The sequence below is a fragment of the Humulus lupulus genome, chromosome 1 (assembly GCF_963169125.1).
Source record: "Humulus lupulus chromosome 1, drHumLupu1.1, whole genome shotgun sequence".
NCBI lineage: Eukaryota > Viridiplantae > Streptophyta > Magnoliopsida > Rosales > Cannabaceae > Humulus > Humulus lupulus.
The window spans coordinates 23,686,407-23,705,696 of NC_084793.1; the positions used below are offsets into that span (position 1 = coordinate 23,686,407).

At 41.8% G+C, this 19,290-nt stretch overlaps 2 protein-coding genes across 2 annotated transcripts; both read left to right on the top strand.

Annotated features, from left to right (window-relative positions):
* Nucleotides 1-1,326: 1,326 nt before the first annotated feature.
* On the top strand, nt 1,327-4,098 carry LOC133789130 (uncharacterized). The gene is made up of 2 exons (XM_062226867.1): nt 1,327-1,485; nt 2,181-4,098. Exon 2 carries the CDS (start codon nt 2,244-2,246, stop codon nt 3,852-3,854), a length of 1,611 nt encoding a protein of 536 aa, XP_062082851.1. The 5' UTR covers nt 1,327-1,485; nt 2,181-2,243; the 3' UTR covers nt 3,855-4,098.
* Nucleotides 4,099-4,618: 520 nt separating this feature from the next.
* Nucleotides 4,619-7,896, top strand: LOC133799409 (uncharacterized). The gene is made up of 4 exons (XM_062237448.1): nt 4,619-4,670; nt 4,896-5,698; nt 5,815-6,747; nt 6,841-7,896. The coding sequence occupies exons 1-4, from the start codon at nt 4,619-4,621 to the stop codon at nt 7,894-7,896; spliced, it is 2,844 nt and encodes a 947-aa protein (XP_062093432.1).
* Nucleotides 7,897-19,290: the final 11,394 nt, after the last annotated feature.

A 19,290-nucleotide genomic window follows, 5' to 3' on the forward strand; every position in this document is an offset into this window, starting at 1 on the left:
CTTATAATCATTTAATCACTTAATCCATTGTTTTTCAAGATTTGCATTCATATCATGAATATAATTCTTTGATGATCAAGATTTGCATTTATACTTTGAATATGATTATTGATTAACATTTAGGGTTTGTAATATTGAATTATTTATATTATGCATTATTGATTAAGAAAGTGTAAAACCATAAATTCTCAACATAAATTATGTAGTTTTAATACATTTTATTATATTTTGATACAATGTAATCGAATTTCTATTTACCCTGATGAAAAATCATTCATATTTTTTTGTAAAAAAAAATATCATTTATGTTATATCCTTTTCTACATGCGTTTTTTTTCAAGTGAAAATGACCATTGTTACAATGTTTTCAGGTTCCAAAAATGTCTTATTTCTTCTTCATTGTTGTTAGAGAGAATATCCTACATGGAAAGTATATACGTACATTCAACAATACATAAGAGCATGCGTTACTACACTTATCACCAATTGGTTTTGAGATGGAACCCTATACTTCTTACTATGCACCTCATTCTATTTCTAGACAATTTTTCACATTCTAACAATTCTCACTTTGTTACCAGCTAATCCACCATTAAAGTAGAGTAGCTTGTTTATTTCTTCTTTTAAAAGCTACCAATTAAAAGGCATAAAACTCTAATAAATTGCTAGTTAAGTCCTATGAGGAATAAGATTCATTATAATCACTCCATATAATGGCTATATATAAAGTATAAACTCCTACTTTTCTCATATTTATAGTCCTTTATTCTCAATGTTAATGTTCATTATTATTAATCTTAAAGCACAAAAGTATCATACCCCTTAAACAAAGTAATCAATATAATTACAAAGAAAAAAAAAGAAGAAAAATTGAGACAGTGATGTGATTCATGTGACACTGTCAACTCTAGAATATTAGGAAACCCACTCAAATCAAATGACTATAAAAATAAAAGATTTTCCAAAATCACAAGCATTTAAAAAAAAATGCAACTTGTTTAATATTATAATAATACAAAAGTCATAAAATGATAGGTTTTTGATAAAACCAAATACCTAGATTGGATCGTCAATATAATGTATTCAATTATTTTCCATGATTTTTTATTAACATTTCGTCTTATTAAACTTGCCTTAAATAAATAAATAAAATATTTGATGTGATATACTGATATATTTATTCATGTTGATTAAGATATATTTATTATGTGATTGTTGGTTTAATGATAATTCATAAATCAAGTAGGGTTTTATTAACGAAAATTCCAACAATTTTTTTTTTAGTTTTCTTAATTTCCCTTTAATTTTATTATTCACATAGAAATATTAAGAAAAAATAAAATAAAAGAAAACATATTTGTTGCATTGGTATCAGTCTCTCACACACTCAACTCAACCACGCAGAGAAACCTCTTCGAAGACCGGAACAATTTTCTCCTGGTTTGGGTTCCGGCGGCCTCTTCTTCTTGACGAAGACATTTTCAGGTCCCATCTTTTCTATTAACTTCCTTGTCGTCTACATTATAGGGTTTCATTGCATCAATTAAGCTGATGTGCTGTCTTGATATGTTACTGTAATTAGTTTGTGAAAGATTCATTTTTAGGTGTTTATGTATGCTCTAGAATGGTTTGGTGATCGCAATTTACTATTTTTGTAAATGGGTTTTCGATTTTTAATGTGAACATGTATCTTATTTTATGGTCTTTTTTTTTGGTGATCTTTAAGGGAAGTGGTTTTAGTATGGTTCTAGGGTTTTATTTTGGGGATTTGATTTGAATTCGGTTTTTATGCAAACCTTGGTTGACCTTAGTTTTCTAGATGTCATTAACTTTCCAATTATGAATTTTTATTTTTGGAACTTATTTCTGAAAATAAAATTATTGACCAAAAATATTGTTTTTTATCCATTAGTTTTTATTGTGATTTTGATGCTAAGATAAGTTTGGATAATGATGTGTTCGGCCGCTGGAACTAGATGATTAAATTTTATGGTATTTCGGATACATAATTCTCTGTGATTTTGATGAATACTACTGGAAACATTGCACTTGGTATTGCAGCCATGTTTTTTATATTTCTTATTCTGGTTTTTTTGTTTCTTATTGGCTTGAATTTATACTACAGTTGGATTTTTTTTTTCAAGAAGCTTGAATGATTTTTTTTTTTTTTTGGATTCAAGGCGAGGGATACTGATAGAGTGATTGAAGGTGAGGGATAGGGACAGAGACTTTGGGACTATATCATGTTGAAACGGCTGCCGAGTAGAAATCAAAGAACCAAAGGTTTCAGGGCGAAGCATGCCTTGCAGATTTGTCTGCTTCTTGGGGTCTGCTTTTGGCTAATCTATCAGGTCAAGCATTCCCATGATAAGAAGAAAGAATTTGATGAAAATGATGTGAAAACCACGATTAGAAGGGTAAGTGATAGTGATATTCCCAAGCTTGGGAGGAAGGACCTTCATCCTCGAGAGGATATAACTAAAAATGAGAAGCGTGAGGAAGAAGAGGAAGAAGAAATACCATTAGAGGAAGAAGAACAACATGGAGAAGAGCGAGAAGAAGAAGAAAACAAGAATGAGTCACAAGAACAGGAGGAAGATGAGGAGGAAAACAAGAATGATGATGCAGAAGAAAACAAGAATGAAGACGCAGAAGAAAACAAGAATGAGGAAGCAGAAGATGGTGGAAGAGGAGGTGGAGATGATGAGATAGATGAAAATGACCAAGAGAGAAAAGAAGAAGAAGGAAATCATGATGAAGAGTTTATAGATGAAGAGAAGGAGCAAGAGGAGGGTGGTGATGATAGCAAAAAAAACGACAATGAAGAGATTGAGGATCGAGTAGAAAAAGAGAATTCATCTGAGGATCAGGATAGTGACGGAGGTGACCAAACTGATCACGAGGCACGGGAGGAACATTACATTAGGGATGATGCATCCAGTGAAGTTGCTCATGATACACAAGTTATAAGCACAGGAACTGAGAAAATAAGTTCAGAAAGTACAAATGAGAACACAGAAACAAAAAATCTAGAACAGGAGGATAAATCTGATAACCCAGAGGATGTTAAAAAGATTGAAAACAATGCAGGATCAAAGGTGGGAGAAGGTGAAACTGGTGGGAATCATACTTCTTTGGGTGTGGTTTCTCTTGCACAAAAGGCTGATTATGATGATTCGTCAAATTCTTCAGATAACCAAGTTTCAACAACAACGCAATCTAATGATCATCCGGAAGCAGGCAATAACTCAACAGAGGTGAGTAATGAAAGGTCTGACTCTTCTGAACAGATGAAAATTGAAATGAACGACTCCTCCCAGCAGAACAAAACAGAGTCTGCAACTGATCCTGTTCCTGCTCAAATTACCAAGAATGTTGCAACCACCAGAGAGGGTGAAAGAGAAGAAATACCATCACTGGTGCAGACAGATAACTCTACCATTGGTTCTGACGAGAATAAAGTTGATTTTACTTCTGCAAATTCAACAAAAACTGAAAAAGCAGATGGAGCCTCTGAAGAATTATCTGATTCGTCTAAAAATCCAGTGTCTTATGCTTCGGAAAAGGTAGTAAGACCTGAAGAAACAGTTCGAGTAGAGGATGGTACCGCTTCAAAAATGAAGGAGAATGCTGATGCTACTGAGAATGGAAAGTCAGACAACAAATTTGATTCTAATGAAGAAGAGAACAGTTCGGACTCTACAGGTGGGACAGAGGAGGCAGTTCAACATGATCCAATAGATTCTTCTGATACCCACATAGCCCAAGAAATGAATGAAGTTCGAATGGATCTCAGTACATTACCAGACATGGATTCCCAAAGGGTTGACAATGAAGAGGTTGCTGCAGAATGATTATTAAGATTACAAGGCTTTGGATCTTTTCATGTCCATCCAAGGTCTCACACTGTTATTTTTTATTCCTATGCTCAAAGCATGATAAATTTAGCCTTTTCTTCTCTTCTCTTTTCTCTTCTCTTCTTCTTTTAGATTAACTGTGTGAAGTTTCTGTCGCTGTAGAATCAACACTGCGGGTGATTGTAGGCATCTGTATAACTTTAAATCTCAAGTTTTTCCATGTATTGGCTTTCTTTTCTTATTTGCTTTGTTTTTTTTTTTAATTTTTTTCTTCCATTTGTTTGTGATGATTTGTTTACATTAGTAACTGTTCTTATTTAATAGTACAGTGCTGAAAGCTAATAGAATTGTCTTTTGAGATTGAAAGGCGTTTGCCAAACTCATTAATCAAACAGTACTCCAAATTTTGACTTCTCCCTTATTAATTTTTTCCTTGCTATTGTAAAACATCAATTTTATCACTCCAGTTTGTAAATTTTAGGCAAACTAATGCATACTCAAGCTCTTAGGATACATAGGTGGAATGAGAATGGGGAATAACAAGGGAGATTTGACCGTATATGTCTTCTAATAGGGCATATTTATAAAGTATGCGAATCTTAGAGATTATTGGCAAAATATGTCTTCCCTACAATTTTGGACAAAATTATCCTTCTATTCTAAAACTGACCCCCTCTCTCTCATTTCTCACTATCTCTAAACATCTATTGTTTCAAAGCCACCTTCACAAATTCGAAACAAATTGATAGACCCGAGGGTCGATGGGCAGGCTTGAGTGTGTTGGCTTGGCCGTTTGTGAGTGTGGGCAGTATGGTAATTTTTAGGTTAGTTAGAGTTTAGCTGATATAGCATCTGTAGGTGGAGAGAGGGCATGCTAGATTTGTATTCCTTTTCTTGCATCAAGAGAGACCCAGGCTCTCAGTAACCTGTGGGACTTGTACTTGGTGTTTGGGTCCTTTGGAGATTTGAATAACAACTCTCTTATTCTATAATTGTCTGTGAATTTGGTACTGTTTTATTACTTCTAACATTCTGCAGGTAGTCGGGTCTTACCAAGTGGTATCAGAGCCAGTCCGATCTTGTGGATGCCGACGACTCGGATGGAAACCCAAGTTGATTCTGTTCAAGAGGATGTGGGGGTATTGAAGGAAATTGTTCAGTCCCATGCTCACGACTTGGTTGTGATTACAGAGAAGCTTGACTTGGTCCTCAAGGGTCAGGCCTTCATTGCCACAGAATTGGCTAACCGTGGTTTTAGCCCAGGACATCGTGGACCGCCGGAGGCTCCACCTTCGTCGGGATCGACGCAGGGCAGCGGCAACGGTGGTGGTCAACGTGAGGGGATGGAAGGTCAACGTTCGGAATTTCGGGCTCGTAAAATTGAATTACCTGTGTACTCAGGTGGGGACCCGGATGAGTGGACCTATCGAGCTGACTGTTATTTTGGGCTGCAGTGGCTGTCGACGGCGGTGCAACTTGAGGCGATAGTGATGTGTTTGGAAAGGGCAGCTCTGTATTGGTTTCATTGGGAGACATTTTGGCGATCGATTGACACTTGGGATGACCTCAAGACTCTGCTCATTCACCGGTTTCGCCCAGTTCATGAAGGCTCAGTGTTTGATCACTTTCTCGATCTTCAACAAACATCCACGGTGCAGGAGTACCGGCGACAGTTTGAGATGATCGCCTCTGCCATGGGAAACGTCTCGGATTCCCTTCTGGAGTCTACTTTTGTAAAAGGCTTGAAGATGGAAATTCAGGGCCCATTAAGAATTTTGGAGCCCACTGGGTTAGTTAAAACCATGGAGTTAGCTAAAGCCATTGAGGCTAATCAAACCTTAGTTAGGGCCCATCGTTCTGGCCTAGCAAGGGAAGCCCAAACCGCCCCTTAGGAACGCTGCAAGTGGCTGGGTCGAAGGGAACGTTCTCCTCGACTTCGTCCAAAGCTTCTTCACAGACAACTCCCACAACCTATCGTCGCTTGACAGAGGCAGAAATCAAGGATCAGAAGGCTCGAGGTGTATGCTTTAAGTGTGAGGGTAAGTGGCAGCGGGGTCATGAATGCAAGTTTCCCGAACTCCAGATCATTTTGTTGCAAGATGAGGCCTCCGATGATGACAGTGATGAAGACCCCATTGATGAATCACTGGGTCTACCACCTCCGCCCACACCAAAAGCCAAAGTGGTGGAAGTCCCCCTCAACTCAGTGGTCAGACTGACGTCGCCAAAGACGATGAAGCTCATGGGCAGCATCCATGGCCACGAGGTGGTGGTCCTTATCGACAGTGGGGCCACGCACAATTTTATCACTTCCGAGCTTGCATCCAAGCTAGCTCTTCCTATTTCTACTACTGAGTCATATGGTGTGCAAATGGGCACGGGTCAGGCTATCCGAGGAGAAGGCATATGTCGTGGGGTACCACTGATTTTGCAGGAGTTAGAAATTCTTGATGACTTTCTTCCTTTACCTCTCGACAGTACATATGTCATTTTGGGAATACAATGGCTGGAGACCTTGGATGGCACCTATCATCATTGGAAAGATCATGTTATGAAGCTCAACGTCAATGGGAAGGCCATCACTCTCCATGGAGATCCTTCCTTACACAAAACTCGGGTTTCCCTCAAGACGATGATGCAGCTTCTTCAACATGAGCGACAAGGGGTTTGGGTCGAGCTGGGTAGCGCAGTGGTGACTGCCGACTCTCCTCCAATTCCGAAGTCCATGATGAGCATTGTGCAGCGGTTTCAGTCGGTGTTTGAGGTGCTGAAATCCCTGCCACCTTTACGAAGTCATGATCATGCTATTCCGCTGCGAGTGGGATCCTCTCCTGTGAGTGTCCGACCGTACCGCTATGCTCAAATTCAAAAGGCTAAAATTGAGCGATTGGTGGGGGAAATGTTGGCAGCGGGCCTAATCCAACCGAGCACTAGTCCCTTTTCCAGTCCAATATTACTCGTCAAAAAGAAGGATGGCAGCTAGCGTTTCTGTGTTGATTACCGGACACTGAATCAAGAAACAGTGGCCGATGAGTATCCCATTCCTGTTATTGATGAGCTCCTCGATGAATTGCATAGGGTGAAGGTGTTCTCCAAGTTGGATTTACGATCAGGTTACCATCAGATTCGTGTTAGGGCTACAAATGTGCACAAAACGGTGTTTCGGACACATGAAGGCCATTACGAGTTCTTGGTCATGCCCTTTGGCCTTACCAATGCCCATGCTACCTTCCAGTCACTCATGAACAAAGTGTTCAAGCCATATCTTCATCAATTTGTGCTCGTTTTCTTTTATGATAATTTGGTCTACAGTCTAGACGAAGCCACTCATGAGGAGCATTTGACTATGGTTCTACACACCTTAGGCGATCACCAATTGTACGCCAACTTGAAGAAGTGTTGTTTTGGACAGCGCCGTTTGGAGTATTTAGGGCATATCATTTCAGGCGACAGGGTAACGATGGACTCGTCGAAGGTCCAAGCTATGATACATTGGCCGCTGCCCACTACACTTAAGGAGCTTCGTGGGTTCTTGGGGTTGACAGGATACTACCAAAAGTTTATAGCAGGGTATGGGGCCATTGCTCGCCCTCTTACAGACCAGCTCAAGAAGGAAAAATTCTGGTGGACAGAGGCAACCACTCAAGCGTTTAATTACCTCAAACAAGCCATGATTTCAGTACATGTTCTTGCTCTTCCAGATTTTTCTAAGACTTATGTGGTCGAGACTGATGCTTTGGGGTTTGGCATTGGAGTGGTTTTGATGCAGGAGGGTCGGCCCATAGCCTACTACAGCCAAGTCTTGAAACCACACGCCCAACTCAAATCCATCTACGAAAAGGAACTCATGGCCATCGTTCTTGCTATTCTTAAATGGCAGCCATACTTGTTAGGATGCAGATTTTTTGTGCGCACGGATCAACAGAGCTTGAAGTTTTTGTTGGAACAACGACTGGTGACTTCCGACCACCACAAATGGTTGGTCAAGTTGCTTGGCTATGACTTTAAGATACAGTACCGTCCGGGGGTCGGAAACTGAGCGGCTATCGCATTGTCCCATGTGGGAACCACGGAATGCACTGTGCTTACTTTCAATTCCTGGCTGGATTGGGATATCGTAGATAGAGAAGTGCAATAGGACCCTTTTTTTGTTTGGAGTCTTGAACGATATTGGCAGCTGGTAAAGAGGTGGTTGGCTTCACAGCTAACAGGGGCGGTTGATGTACAAGGACAAGTTGGTTTTGGCTGCCACTTCATCCCTTATTCCTCATTTTTTGAATGATTACCATTATTCACTAGTTGGCGGCCATTCGGGGGAGTCTCGCACTTATCAACGGTTGCGGGGAGACGTTTATTGGCTGGGCATGAAGAGGGCGGTCAGTGAGTTTGTGCAGCAGTGTGAGGTGTGTCAACAAAATAAGCATAAGGCCATGTCTCTTGCTGGGTTATTACAGCCGCTGGGGTTATTTGAATGGGTGTGGGAGGATTTGACTATGGACTTCATTAAGGTGCTGCCGAGGTCGGATGAGGTGCATATAATCCTTGTGGTGGTCGATCGTTTAAGCAAGTACAATCACTGCATTTCCCTCAAGCATCCCTTCAATGCTCGCATTGTGGCTGAAGCATTCCTTCAGAGTGTGGTCAAGTTACATGGAGTGACACACTCCATCATTTCTGATCGGGATAGGGTGTTTCTAAGCCATTTCTGGGCAGAGCTTTTTCGCTTACAGGGTACGAAGTTGCGACATAGTACTGCATATCACCCACAGACAGGTAGTCAGTCAGAAGTGGTCAACTGTTGTCTTGAAACTTATCTTCGTTGTTTTGCTTCGGATAGGCCAAGGACGTGGGCCAAATGGTTGGCGTGGGCTGAATATTGGTACAACACTACCTTCCATTCCTCGTTGGGTTGTACACCTTTCAAGGTTCACTATGGACGAGAGCCTCCTGCCTTAGTGCGCCACTCAGCAGGGTCTACTTCAGTCTTAGCTGTGGAACAGTGGCTGGAAGAGCGTGACTCTTTTCTGGATGATTTGAAGATGCATTTACTGCGTGCTCAGCAGAAGATGAGAGCTACCGTTGATTCGTCCAGTTGTCATGTGGAATTTCAAGAGGGGGATCAGGTGTTTGTCAAGCTTCGACTTTATTGACAAAAGACTTTAGCAGTCTGCAAGAATGAGATGTTGGAAGCGCGCTATTATGGTCCATTCAAGGTGTTGCGTCGCATCGGGGCAGTCGCCTATCGCTTGGATCTCCCCACTTCCTGTGTTGTCCATCCATTTTTTCACGTGTCCCAACTCCGAGCTACAGTGGGTTCAGCCCACTCTTCTCCAACTTTGCCTCCAACTTTGACTGCAGACCTTGAGCTCATTGTAGAACCGGAGAAGGTCTTGGATGTTCGTAGTCGTTCCACAGAGTTCGGCCAGCAAATCGAAGTGCTCATCCACTGGCAAAACTTACCCTTGTTCGAGGCCACATGGGAGTTGTTTGACACCATTCGCTCACAGTTTCCCTCTTTCAACCTTGAGGACAAGGTTAAGGATTTTTTTTTGGGGGGGGGGGGGGGGGGGGAGGGGGTAATGATAGACCCGAGGTCCGATTCACTTACACTAGGAGGGGTATACGGGTCGATGGGTAGGCTTGAGTGTGTTGGCTTGGCTGTTTGTGAGTGTGGGAAGTATGGTAATTTTCAGGTTAGTTAGAGATGAGCTGATATAGCGTCTGTAGGAGGAGAGAGAGGGCATGCTAGATTTGTATTCCTTTTCTTGCATCAAGAGAGACCCAGGCTCTTAGTAACCTGTGGGACTTGTACTTGCTGTTTGGGTCCTTTGGAGATTTGAATAACAACTCTCTTATTCTATAATTGTCTGTGAATTTGGTACTGTTCTATTGCTTCTAACATTCTGCAGGTAGTCGAGTCTTACCACAAATCTGATCCATCCTAACGAAGCTGCCACCTTCCATCATCTTGAAAGCACTCATGATTTTTTTAATTGTTTTAATGATTGAAAATCCAATCCAGAATTTAAATCAAAGAAAATATTCACTAGAGGCCCTAATTTATAAATTTCTAACATTTTTGTATAATATTTTTTTGTTTATTTGCCTTTGTTAGACCTAAAAATCGAATTTTGAACAAAAATGAAGCTACAACGATGCTCCATGAAAACTTGAATTTTATGGTCAAAACGATGCACTTACGATGCTCCTGTGATAGTCCCTTGGAAACTTGATTTTTGATACCGAAAGTGATGCTCCCTTGAATACTTTTTTCTTTCTTTTTTAAAGTAAAAAACAATGCTCCAGCGATCCTCCCATAAAAACTTGATCTTTGAGGTCAAAACAATGCACATGTGATGCTACATCAATGTTCCCATGAAAATTTGAATTTTGAAGTAAAAAAAGATGCTCCTATGATGCTTTGGCAATGATCTCATGAAAACTTGATTTTTGACATCAAACGATGCATTTGCGATGTCCCCACCAAAACTTGATTTTAGCATTGCTTCTGGCCTCAAAATCAAGTTTTCATGGGACAATCGTCGTTACAACTTCGCAGGAGCATCGTTTTTTGCTTTAAAATATATGTTTTCATGGACCATCCTAGGTAGATCATTTTGACTTCAAAAATCAAATTTTCATGAGACCATCGCAGGAGCATCACCGGAGCATCATTTTTTGCCTAAAAAATCAAAGGCTAATTGGTTTGTGATTGAGAAATTGTATATTCCAAAAGAGTAAATTTGAAACAAAAATTTAAATATTGTATGTGAAAAACTATTTAAAAAAATGTGATTGGTTGTGATGCTATTTATTGTTTTTTAGTTTTAAAAAAATTAAATTTGTCATTGGTTGGTAATCTCAAAATAAAAAAGTAAGAGAATATTTGAAGAGTTTTTTTTGGAAACAATGATTTGAAAACATAAAAATTATGTTTTGATTTTTTTAGCTTAAAACTCAAATACTTATTTGGATTTAGTTTTTGGGAACTCTCAACACATCAAGTATTTTATTTGACCCCCACACTTTTAAGTTATCAAAATGATAGAATTTGTAACGCTCTGGATAGCCAAGACCGTTACACTTGTATTTTAAATAGTGATAGACTCGCTAAGTGAGTCATCCGTCCACAACCATGTAACTAAACGTAATTAACGGTTTAGGGTAAAAAAATTTGGTCAAAAAGAAATAACCATTTCATTAAAAATATTTATGTTCGTACATGGGATCCCAACATAACGTTTAAAAGGTCTATTACAATTCAAAAGATACAACCAGCCGACCTAAGCAGAAAAATAGGGTTGACCCTTAGTTCCTCTGAGAAACCCTTGACCGTAGTGGTCGAGCAGCCGCATATGTACACGTCGCCATCGAAGCTCTCCAACTCATGGCTAGTCTAGCTTCCCTCTCCCCTTACCTACACCACATAGCACCTGTGAGCCAAGGCTCATCAAGAAAACTCAAACATGCTCATAAGCAGTTAATAATATATCATAGAATCATAATAAGCAAGTCTAGCAGTAATAATCCTACTCATGCATGCATTCTATGCAAATAAGTGACTACACTGTCACACAGAGGCCCACTGCCCTAAGATATGAGAATAATAAGTCACCCCAGGGTACATTGCCTTATCCTCTGTATAAGCAGTCGTAGAGCTGGCCCAACGTACCTGGCGCATAATATTCCACAACCATTAGGTCGAACAAGCGTATAATGCACTCCTAATTAGGACTAACCACAACGATTAGCGCTCAACACACTATTGCCGCCCTTGACTTATAAGTCAATGCTTTCGACCATTGCTCAACACTATTGTTGTCCATGACTCATACTAGCCTTTCTCAATCAAATAATGCATACATTATTTAGCAATTATCCAGATACAGAGCATTCAACATGTTTAATCAAACAATCACAAGCATAATCATAATCATGCGCATTTACAGGGATCCAAGCCCTAATCAAATTGATATCACATATTGGATGCAGCTTTCTTACCTTTGGTCTGAGTGCAAGTAATTAGGCAAGCAAGCACGACTCCCAAGCCCTAGCAGTAAGCTAGTCACAACCCACAAATAACATTCTCATTACCATTCGATTCCATGGTTGGACCCCGGGACCGATTCTGTGCACTCGGGACCTCCAATTCCCCCACACAGGGTGGTGAAATCGTCCCCCGAGCCCCTAGGCCTATGCCCTAAAATACAAAATTAAGGCCCCTGAAAATGATCTAGCGTCGCGGCACCCAGCCAGGGCCCCCTGCCCTGGAACATTCCAGCGCCGCAACACCCTTGCGCAAACCCAGAAAAACTAGGTTTTTCGACCATTCTCTCCGAGCCAAAACTCCCAAAATCTCACCTCAAACTTACATCAAGGTCCTAAATGAGTGTAAGACTCTCAACAATGCATCAAAAGTAGTATAAACACCTAAAAACCAAACCAAATCTCTAACCCAAATCAAAACCCAACCATAGCTTAAAACTTTGCTAAAACTTAAACCACTACAGGAATTCATCAGAAAAACAAAGTGTAACCTTACCTCAATAAAGAATCACACCCCCGTGCTATTGTTAATCACTTCCTAGCTTCAATTTCCTTCAATTCCCAAGCCTTTTCCTCAAAACAAAGATCAAACGCCTCAAAGCTATGAGAGAGAGGATTAACGAGAGAGAGAGAGAGAGAGAGAGAGCTTAGAGTATTCCTTAGTGTTTTTCTTCCTTCCCCTCAAGCATTCTAGTGACTAAGTCACTCAAGTTGGTAAAAGACCAACCTACCCCTTGCTAAAACCCTTACTCATCCAATGCCCCTAAGGGAAAATCCGTCTTTTGCCACCTTTCCCCGTTAATCATAATTAACATCTCACAATTCCCGTTACCTCCAATATCCTCGAATAATCACTAGATAATTTCTCATTACCCGAAAAATTCTTGTAGCGTATTAATTTACCAAAATACCCCTAGACTCACTCCAAACCGGATATTTGACCCCATTATGACTGTTGACGCCGTTTTTCGTCAACAGATAAAAGAAGAGAGCACGTAAACAATTAAAGACAATGGCCAAAAGAAACAAACGAATCAAACACGGTTTTTTACGTGGTTCAGTAGTTAAATCTGCCTAGTCCACGAGTCTCTGTTATTAACCTCAAGATTATCTCTGAACAATTCTTTAGCATGAATTCTACAGAGTTTTCTCTCAAGGATCAGAATTTCGGTCCTTTACAATGGTGCATGCCTTCTCTATTTATAGAGAAGGATGCAGAATACTATCCCACATATTTTGGGTAGTTACTCTTTTGTGAATAAAAATAAATGGCTTTAAATGCCAATAATCAGATATAAAAGGAAACGTCCCCCAAAGATCAAGGGGCGTATAACTGTATTAAATAATATCCCACAATTCTTGGGGATTTACATCAATTAATGAGGGCTACATCTCATAGTTATAATACTTGTAGATATTCAAGGTGGTTATAGCGTATCTTCAAGGCTCCAACATTTCTGGTCTCATGTCATTGTGCGAGCCACTGACATCTCCCGAGCTAACGTTTCTTTCGAGATGGGATATCGAGCTTAAGAACCATGCTCCGAAGTTCCTGAAGATGAAGGTGTTCTCGGAGCTACCTTTCGAGATCGAGGTCATTTCGAGATCACCGCATTCGAGATCATACATCATACTTTGCAGGCTCGACTTGCAATCCTAGATCACTCTAATCCTCACGAGACCATTTGTTGCGAACTCAGCTTTCGAGGTCATATTTACTATGGCTCGAAATCTGGGTATAACATTTTGCCCCCTCAAAAGTATTTGTTCGAATCCTAAGAGAAGGAAACTTTTGAACTACTCTTTCTGGGAACCATACCGTCACACTCTTGAAAATGGACACGTGCCAGATGGGTATTGCTCACTTTAGGTACTTGAGTACCTTGGGAACACGCCCACGATCGTTCGTCTGACAACTTTTCGGCGCCATCTTGTCACCGATTCCCATCCATTCGATCTGTTGAGGATTTTAACCAACGCCCCTGATCAATTTAGTTTTCCCACCTATATATATAAGACCTCCTCTTCGTCTTCTTCTTTACGTTTGTTCATCGTAAACCAGAAAGAAAAGAAAAACAAGAAAGCTAGAAACTTTCTTAAGAAGCTTCCGTCCCGTGCATGTTTTCTCGACCCAAAAAACAAAGGAATCCTGGTCTGTTCGAGCCAGTGAGTTCTTTCTTGCAACCTCTTCTCCGAACGACGATTTTGCTGCAATCACCATCACTGTGTAAGTATGCCATTTTTGTTTTTAGCTCTTTTTTTTTTTATGTCATACTTGTTGCGTATACTAGAATGATACGATAGGAGGTTTTGAATCAATAGGCTTTTATGTTTTCTGGATTTTCTTTCTGGATGTCCGCCTCTGGTTTATGCCCAGTTTTGTCCTTTGAACGGAGTTTTAACTTTCTGGGTTTTGAAAATTTTAGGCCATGTTTCTTGTACACTAAGTTTTCGGGTAAAAACCCTTGTTCTTGACAATTACACGAAACCCAAAAATGCCCTTTCCTGGCTAACCGCCACCTTTCTTTCCCTTGAATTTCGGGATTTTCAAAAAATCATCCACGTTCTTTTTCTTCCCTGTGGAACACGCGCTCTGACTCTTTAGTGAGGGTCTTAATACTTAGTTTCTTGTCCTTAGATATCCGAGCTCATCCCATCGAGCTCGTGATCCTTGCATGCATGGCCCTCACCATTTTTTCTTTCTCGTTAGATGTCACAGAATCCGGAAAGACGGTGGGGGTAATTACGAGCAGTCCCTTACGAGCCCAACTCTCCGAGCCCGGAATCAGTCTTTGCCCGGAACCAACATCGGATAAAAGAATACGAACTTGCGCGCGAGCAGGAGGACATTCGAGCCTACTATCGTCGTCAGATAGACGAGGTCATTGAAAAGAAGAGAAGGGTTCTTCGGGAAGCCATCTATCCGGAGCCCAACCCTGGACCTAGGCCAATTCCCCTCGACCCAGCGTTAAAAGTCACGGTTGCATACCACCCAGGGGAACTCCAGTTTTCCTTAATGGCGGAGCCTTCGTCTTCGCAGCCTAGGAGGGAGATGTTTGAAGCCGAATTCTACCAGAGCTCGGTTACCACCACCGACCAAATAACTGATATCTTGGCCCTCCATGGCCTTGGTTCGTTGGACACACTGAAGTGTCGAGCTCCGACAAGGCATGAACGGAGCTGTTTCGCTCCTGGGGGCCGCGATTCCAGTGTGAAATACGCGGCCCGGAGCCAGGAACATATAAGGGCAGGAGCTTTGCTGCCCCTGAAGTCCTTTTTCAGAGACTTCATTGATTTCGTTGGGTTGGCTCCATTCCAACTCAAGACCAACTCATACAGGGTGCTGTTTGCCCTGAGGTCCTTGTTCCACGAGCTGGGGTGGACAGGGCCTTCACCCCAAGAGATTTTATATCTCTTTTGTTTGAAGAGTAATCCCTCCCGAGCTCGGGGAGGAGATGGTTTTTACTATCTTTCGAGCTACCCCAAAGAGACAAAGATCTTTGAAGATCTTCCGAACCACCCTCCTGACTTCAAGAAGGCTTTTTTCTGGACAGACGGTCTGTCCCCGTCTCGACACCGTTCGTTCAGGCGGATTCGTAAGTGTTCTCGTTACTTTCTATTTTTAAGCTCGGAATTTTAGCCCTAAAATCCATATTTAGTTGAAGTGTACCTCATCTTTCAGCTAACTTTCAGCGTCCCACCCCTGACGAAACAATGAAGGAGCACAGAGAGGCCCTGCTCCGACTCCCATACGGCAGGAGGTCTCTCTCATTTCTATTACATGAGGACAAGCTACGAGCTTGTGGGTTGTTGGGACAGGGCCAGTCAACCTCTGACTGGTCCAGTAAAAAATATGGACGCTGGGAGGAAGTGCCACTGCCCACAGGCATCCTTCCTCCTAGGAGAGAAAGGAAAGCATCTCTCCCAATTCGCTCGAGAAGTCCGCGGTCGGGAAATGAGGCCAATGACGAAGCCTCGAGTTCGGACTCCGGTGGAGGTAAAACCCTTCCTACTTCGCGAATGTGGTCCCCCACTTTATTAAAACACAGGCCCAATAGACTAGTCTCGTGCCCACAGGATAGATACCACTTCTACATATGGAGTTGGGTAGATGACTGTGTCCATAGGTTTGATAGTGGGCTCGGGGAATACGACACTATGTACACCACAGACGAGGTGTGGAATGGGATAGCTGTGCAGTATGGGACCAATGATTATAGGGACCTTTCGAGGTTATCTCTAACTTATAGGGAAGGCACTCCCCCCGCCTCTTCTGAAGACGGGGGAATTTCATGGTCCCCAAGCTCGAGCTCGAGGAAGGGTCTCAGTTAGGTTTTTTCTTCAACTGGTTTACATCTTTTCCCAAAGTTATTATCATTGTTTAACTCACTGTCATTATGCAGGTGCCATGAATCCCAACCTCGACGCCGTGCTCTTTAGTGATGGGGGAGCTGGCGCCCAGAAGAGCAAACGCCCAAGGATACCAAAGAGGCCCGACCGACAGTCCAAGGTACCTAAACATCACGAGACGACTCCCACGGCCCAGATCACTGCGAACACCTCCAAGGAGCCGACTGCCCAGGTTGATGGGTCAGGCCCTACTGCATCCATCTCGCAGCTTCCCACCGAGACCCGGTTAATAGTTGTTCGGCCCCCGAAGAAACCTTCTACCTCAACGGTTCAGCTGCCAACGGCCCGAACTCATACTGAGGAATATGTACTTGATGGCGCCGCTGGGACAGAAGGGGCGATTCTCAGCTCGGACGTCCTTTCTCGGGTGGGTCAGAGCTTTTCTGGCTTTGGTGCCGACCACTGGGACCTCGTGCGCAAGGCCTCGGACTGCAACACTCTTTATGAGAAGAGTATCGAACTCTCCGCCGCGGTAGCCTTCTCAACTCTATTTAGAGTATTTATGTCTCTGATTATAATTCTGATTCATTCTTTGTGTTTCAGGCCCTTGTTGTTTCAGCACAACTCAACTACAAGCTGACCAACGAGGTGCAAACGAGCTTATCTCTGGCTCAGAAGTCGAAGGATCTCGAGCTGAAGATGGCTGACGAGCTCAAAGACTCGAAGTATGAACTTGAAAAATTGAAGACCCGTCTCGAGGAGCTTGAAAAGTCAAACGCTGAGCTCGAGAAGGCCAATGCCAAGCTTGAAGAGGAGAAGTCTGCCACCCTCGATTTCATGGAGAGCGAGAAGACCCGCCTCCTGAATGAGTCTAAGGAGCAGAGGGAGAAAGCGGTCGACCAGGCCATGTACAAACTTTGGGCCGACAATGCCGAGCTTGACACCAGCTTCCTGGGTCCTCTCGAAGCCACATATGTTGAGCGGTGGAATGCCCGTCTTTTGGCAAGTGCAGCTGCTCGAGAGGCGGCCCAGCAGGATAGTCATGCTATTCGTCCGGAGGGATCCGGTGCCACTGATGCTGAGAAGGCCAAGGAGACTCCTCTTCCTTAAATCCGATCTCGGAGAAATCAGTTATCGGGGCTGCGTCCCCTTATGTAATTATTTTATGCCCATGGGGCTGATACAATTTCTTTAACTAATTCTTTTACATGCTTTACATTTCTTGGCTCGAAATATTTTGCACATTTTTATAATTGATGAACCGGTTATGTTTATTTACGCATACAAACATAGTTTGGATTTAGGCTCGAAATTCGATGCATTCATGCATAGTTTATTCGAATTATCCGTTTCCGACCTCGTTATTTATCAAGGTCGGATATTACTTCAACCATGAACTCGAAAGTACTTATATGGTATGTAATATGAATGATTTGGTTATCTTTTTAGTCACTTTTCCTCTTCCTCAGTATTTTGGCTCCGAGGTTACGAGTTCGAAACTATTTTTCTTTTTAAGATATTCCAGCCTCGATCTCGACATATTTCGCAATAGGTTTAGGTTCCCATTTATCATCGATCGATAATTTGGCTAGTTTGTTCCAAACCTGTTAAGCTTGCACATCTGGTTAACCCAAACGTTTTAGGCTTTTGGTAGTTCAGTTATGTCCGAACTATCTAAGCCCGCGTATTTGGTTATATCCAAACACTTAGTATGTTTTTGATAACTCGGTTAAGTCCGAACTATCTAAGCCCGCGTATTTGGTTATATCCAAACACTTAGTATGTTTTTGATAACTCGGTTAAGTCCGAACTATCTAAGCTTGCTCGGTTAAGTCCGAACTATTTAAGCTCGCGTATTTGGTTATATCCAAATACTTAGTATGTTTTTGATAACTCGGTTAAGTCCGAACTATTTAAGCTCGCATATTTGGTTATATCCAAATAATTTATGTTTTATTTTTTATTTTTTATTTTTTAAGCTGGTGGTATGTATACCAATGATGCCCCCTTAATATCCTATGAGTGTGACCATAGGTTATTAAATTAAGAGATATTGCAAAAATAAAAAAATAAAAATTACATGCGAAACAAAGTAGACATGTTATTCAAAAACAAACTAACAGATAAAAAATCATGGTTACAGGCAACACTTTTCCTATACTACTGATAATAAGGTCTAAGGTGGTCGCCATTCCATGCTCGTGGTATGAGGCTCCCATCTAATCTCGCAAGTTTGTATACGCCAGGGCGGATGACTGATTCTATCTGGTATGGTCCTTCCCAGTTTGGCCCGAGTACTCCTGCTGCTGGATCTCGGGTTGCTAAGAATACGCGTCTCAATACCAGATCTCCTACTCCGAACTTTCGATCTCGAACTCTTTTATTGAAATATCTTGTGGTTCGTTGCTGGTAAGCAGCATTTCTCAGCTGAGCCTCCTCCCTTTTTTCTTCGATCAAGTCTAGGGTTTCTCCGAGCTGAGTATGCTTGGAGCTCTGGTCGTAAATCTGAGTTCGAATCGTTGGAATTTCGACCTCAATGGGCAACATTGCCTCGCAGCCGTATGCTAGAGAAAATGGGGTATGTCCAGTTGATGTCCGAGCTGTAGTTCTATATCCCCAAAGGACTTGAGGTAATTCCTCAGGCCATCGTCCCTTTGCTTTTTCCAACTTTTTCTTCAAAGAACTTTTGAGAGTTTTATTAACGGCTTCGACCTGACCATTCGCCTGAGGGTGAGCCACTGACGAAAAGCTCTTTATTATACCGTTCTTGTTACAAAAGTTGGTAAATAAGTCGCAATCAAACTGGGCTCCGTTGTCAGACACAATCTTTCTTGGCACTCCATATCGGCATACGATGTTCTTTACCACGAAATCTAGGATCTTCTTCGAAGTTATGGTCGCCAATGGTTCAGCCTCCGTCCATTTTTTGAAGTAATCAACTGCGACCACAGCATACTTTACTCCTCCTTTGCCAGTTGGGAGCGAGCCTATGAGGTCGATGCCCCACACCGCAAAAGGCCATGGGGATGTCAACATG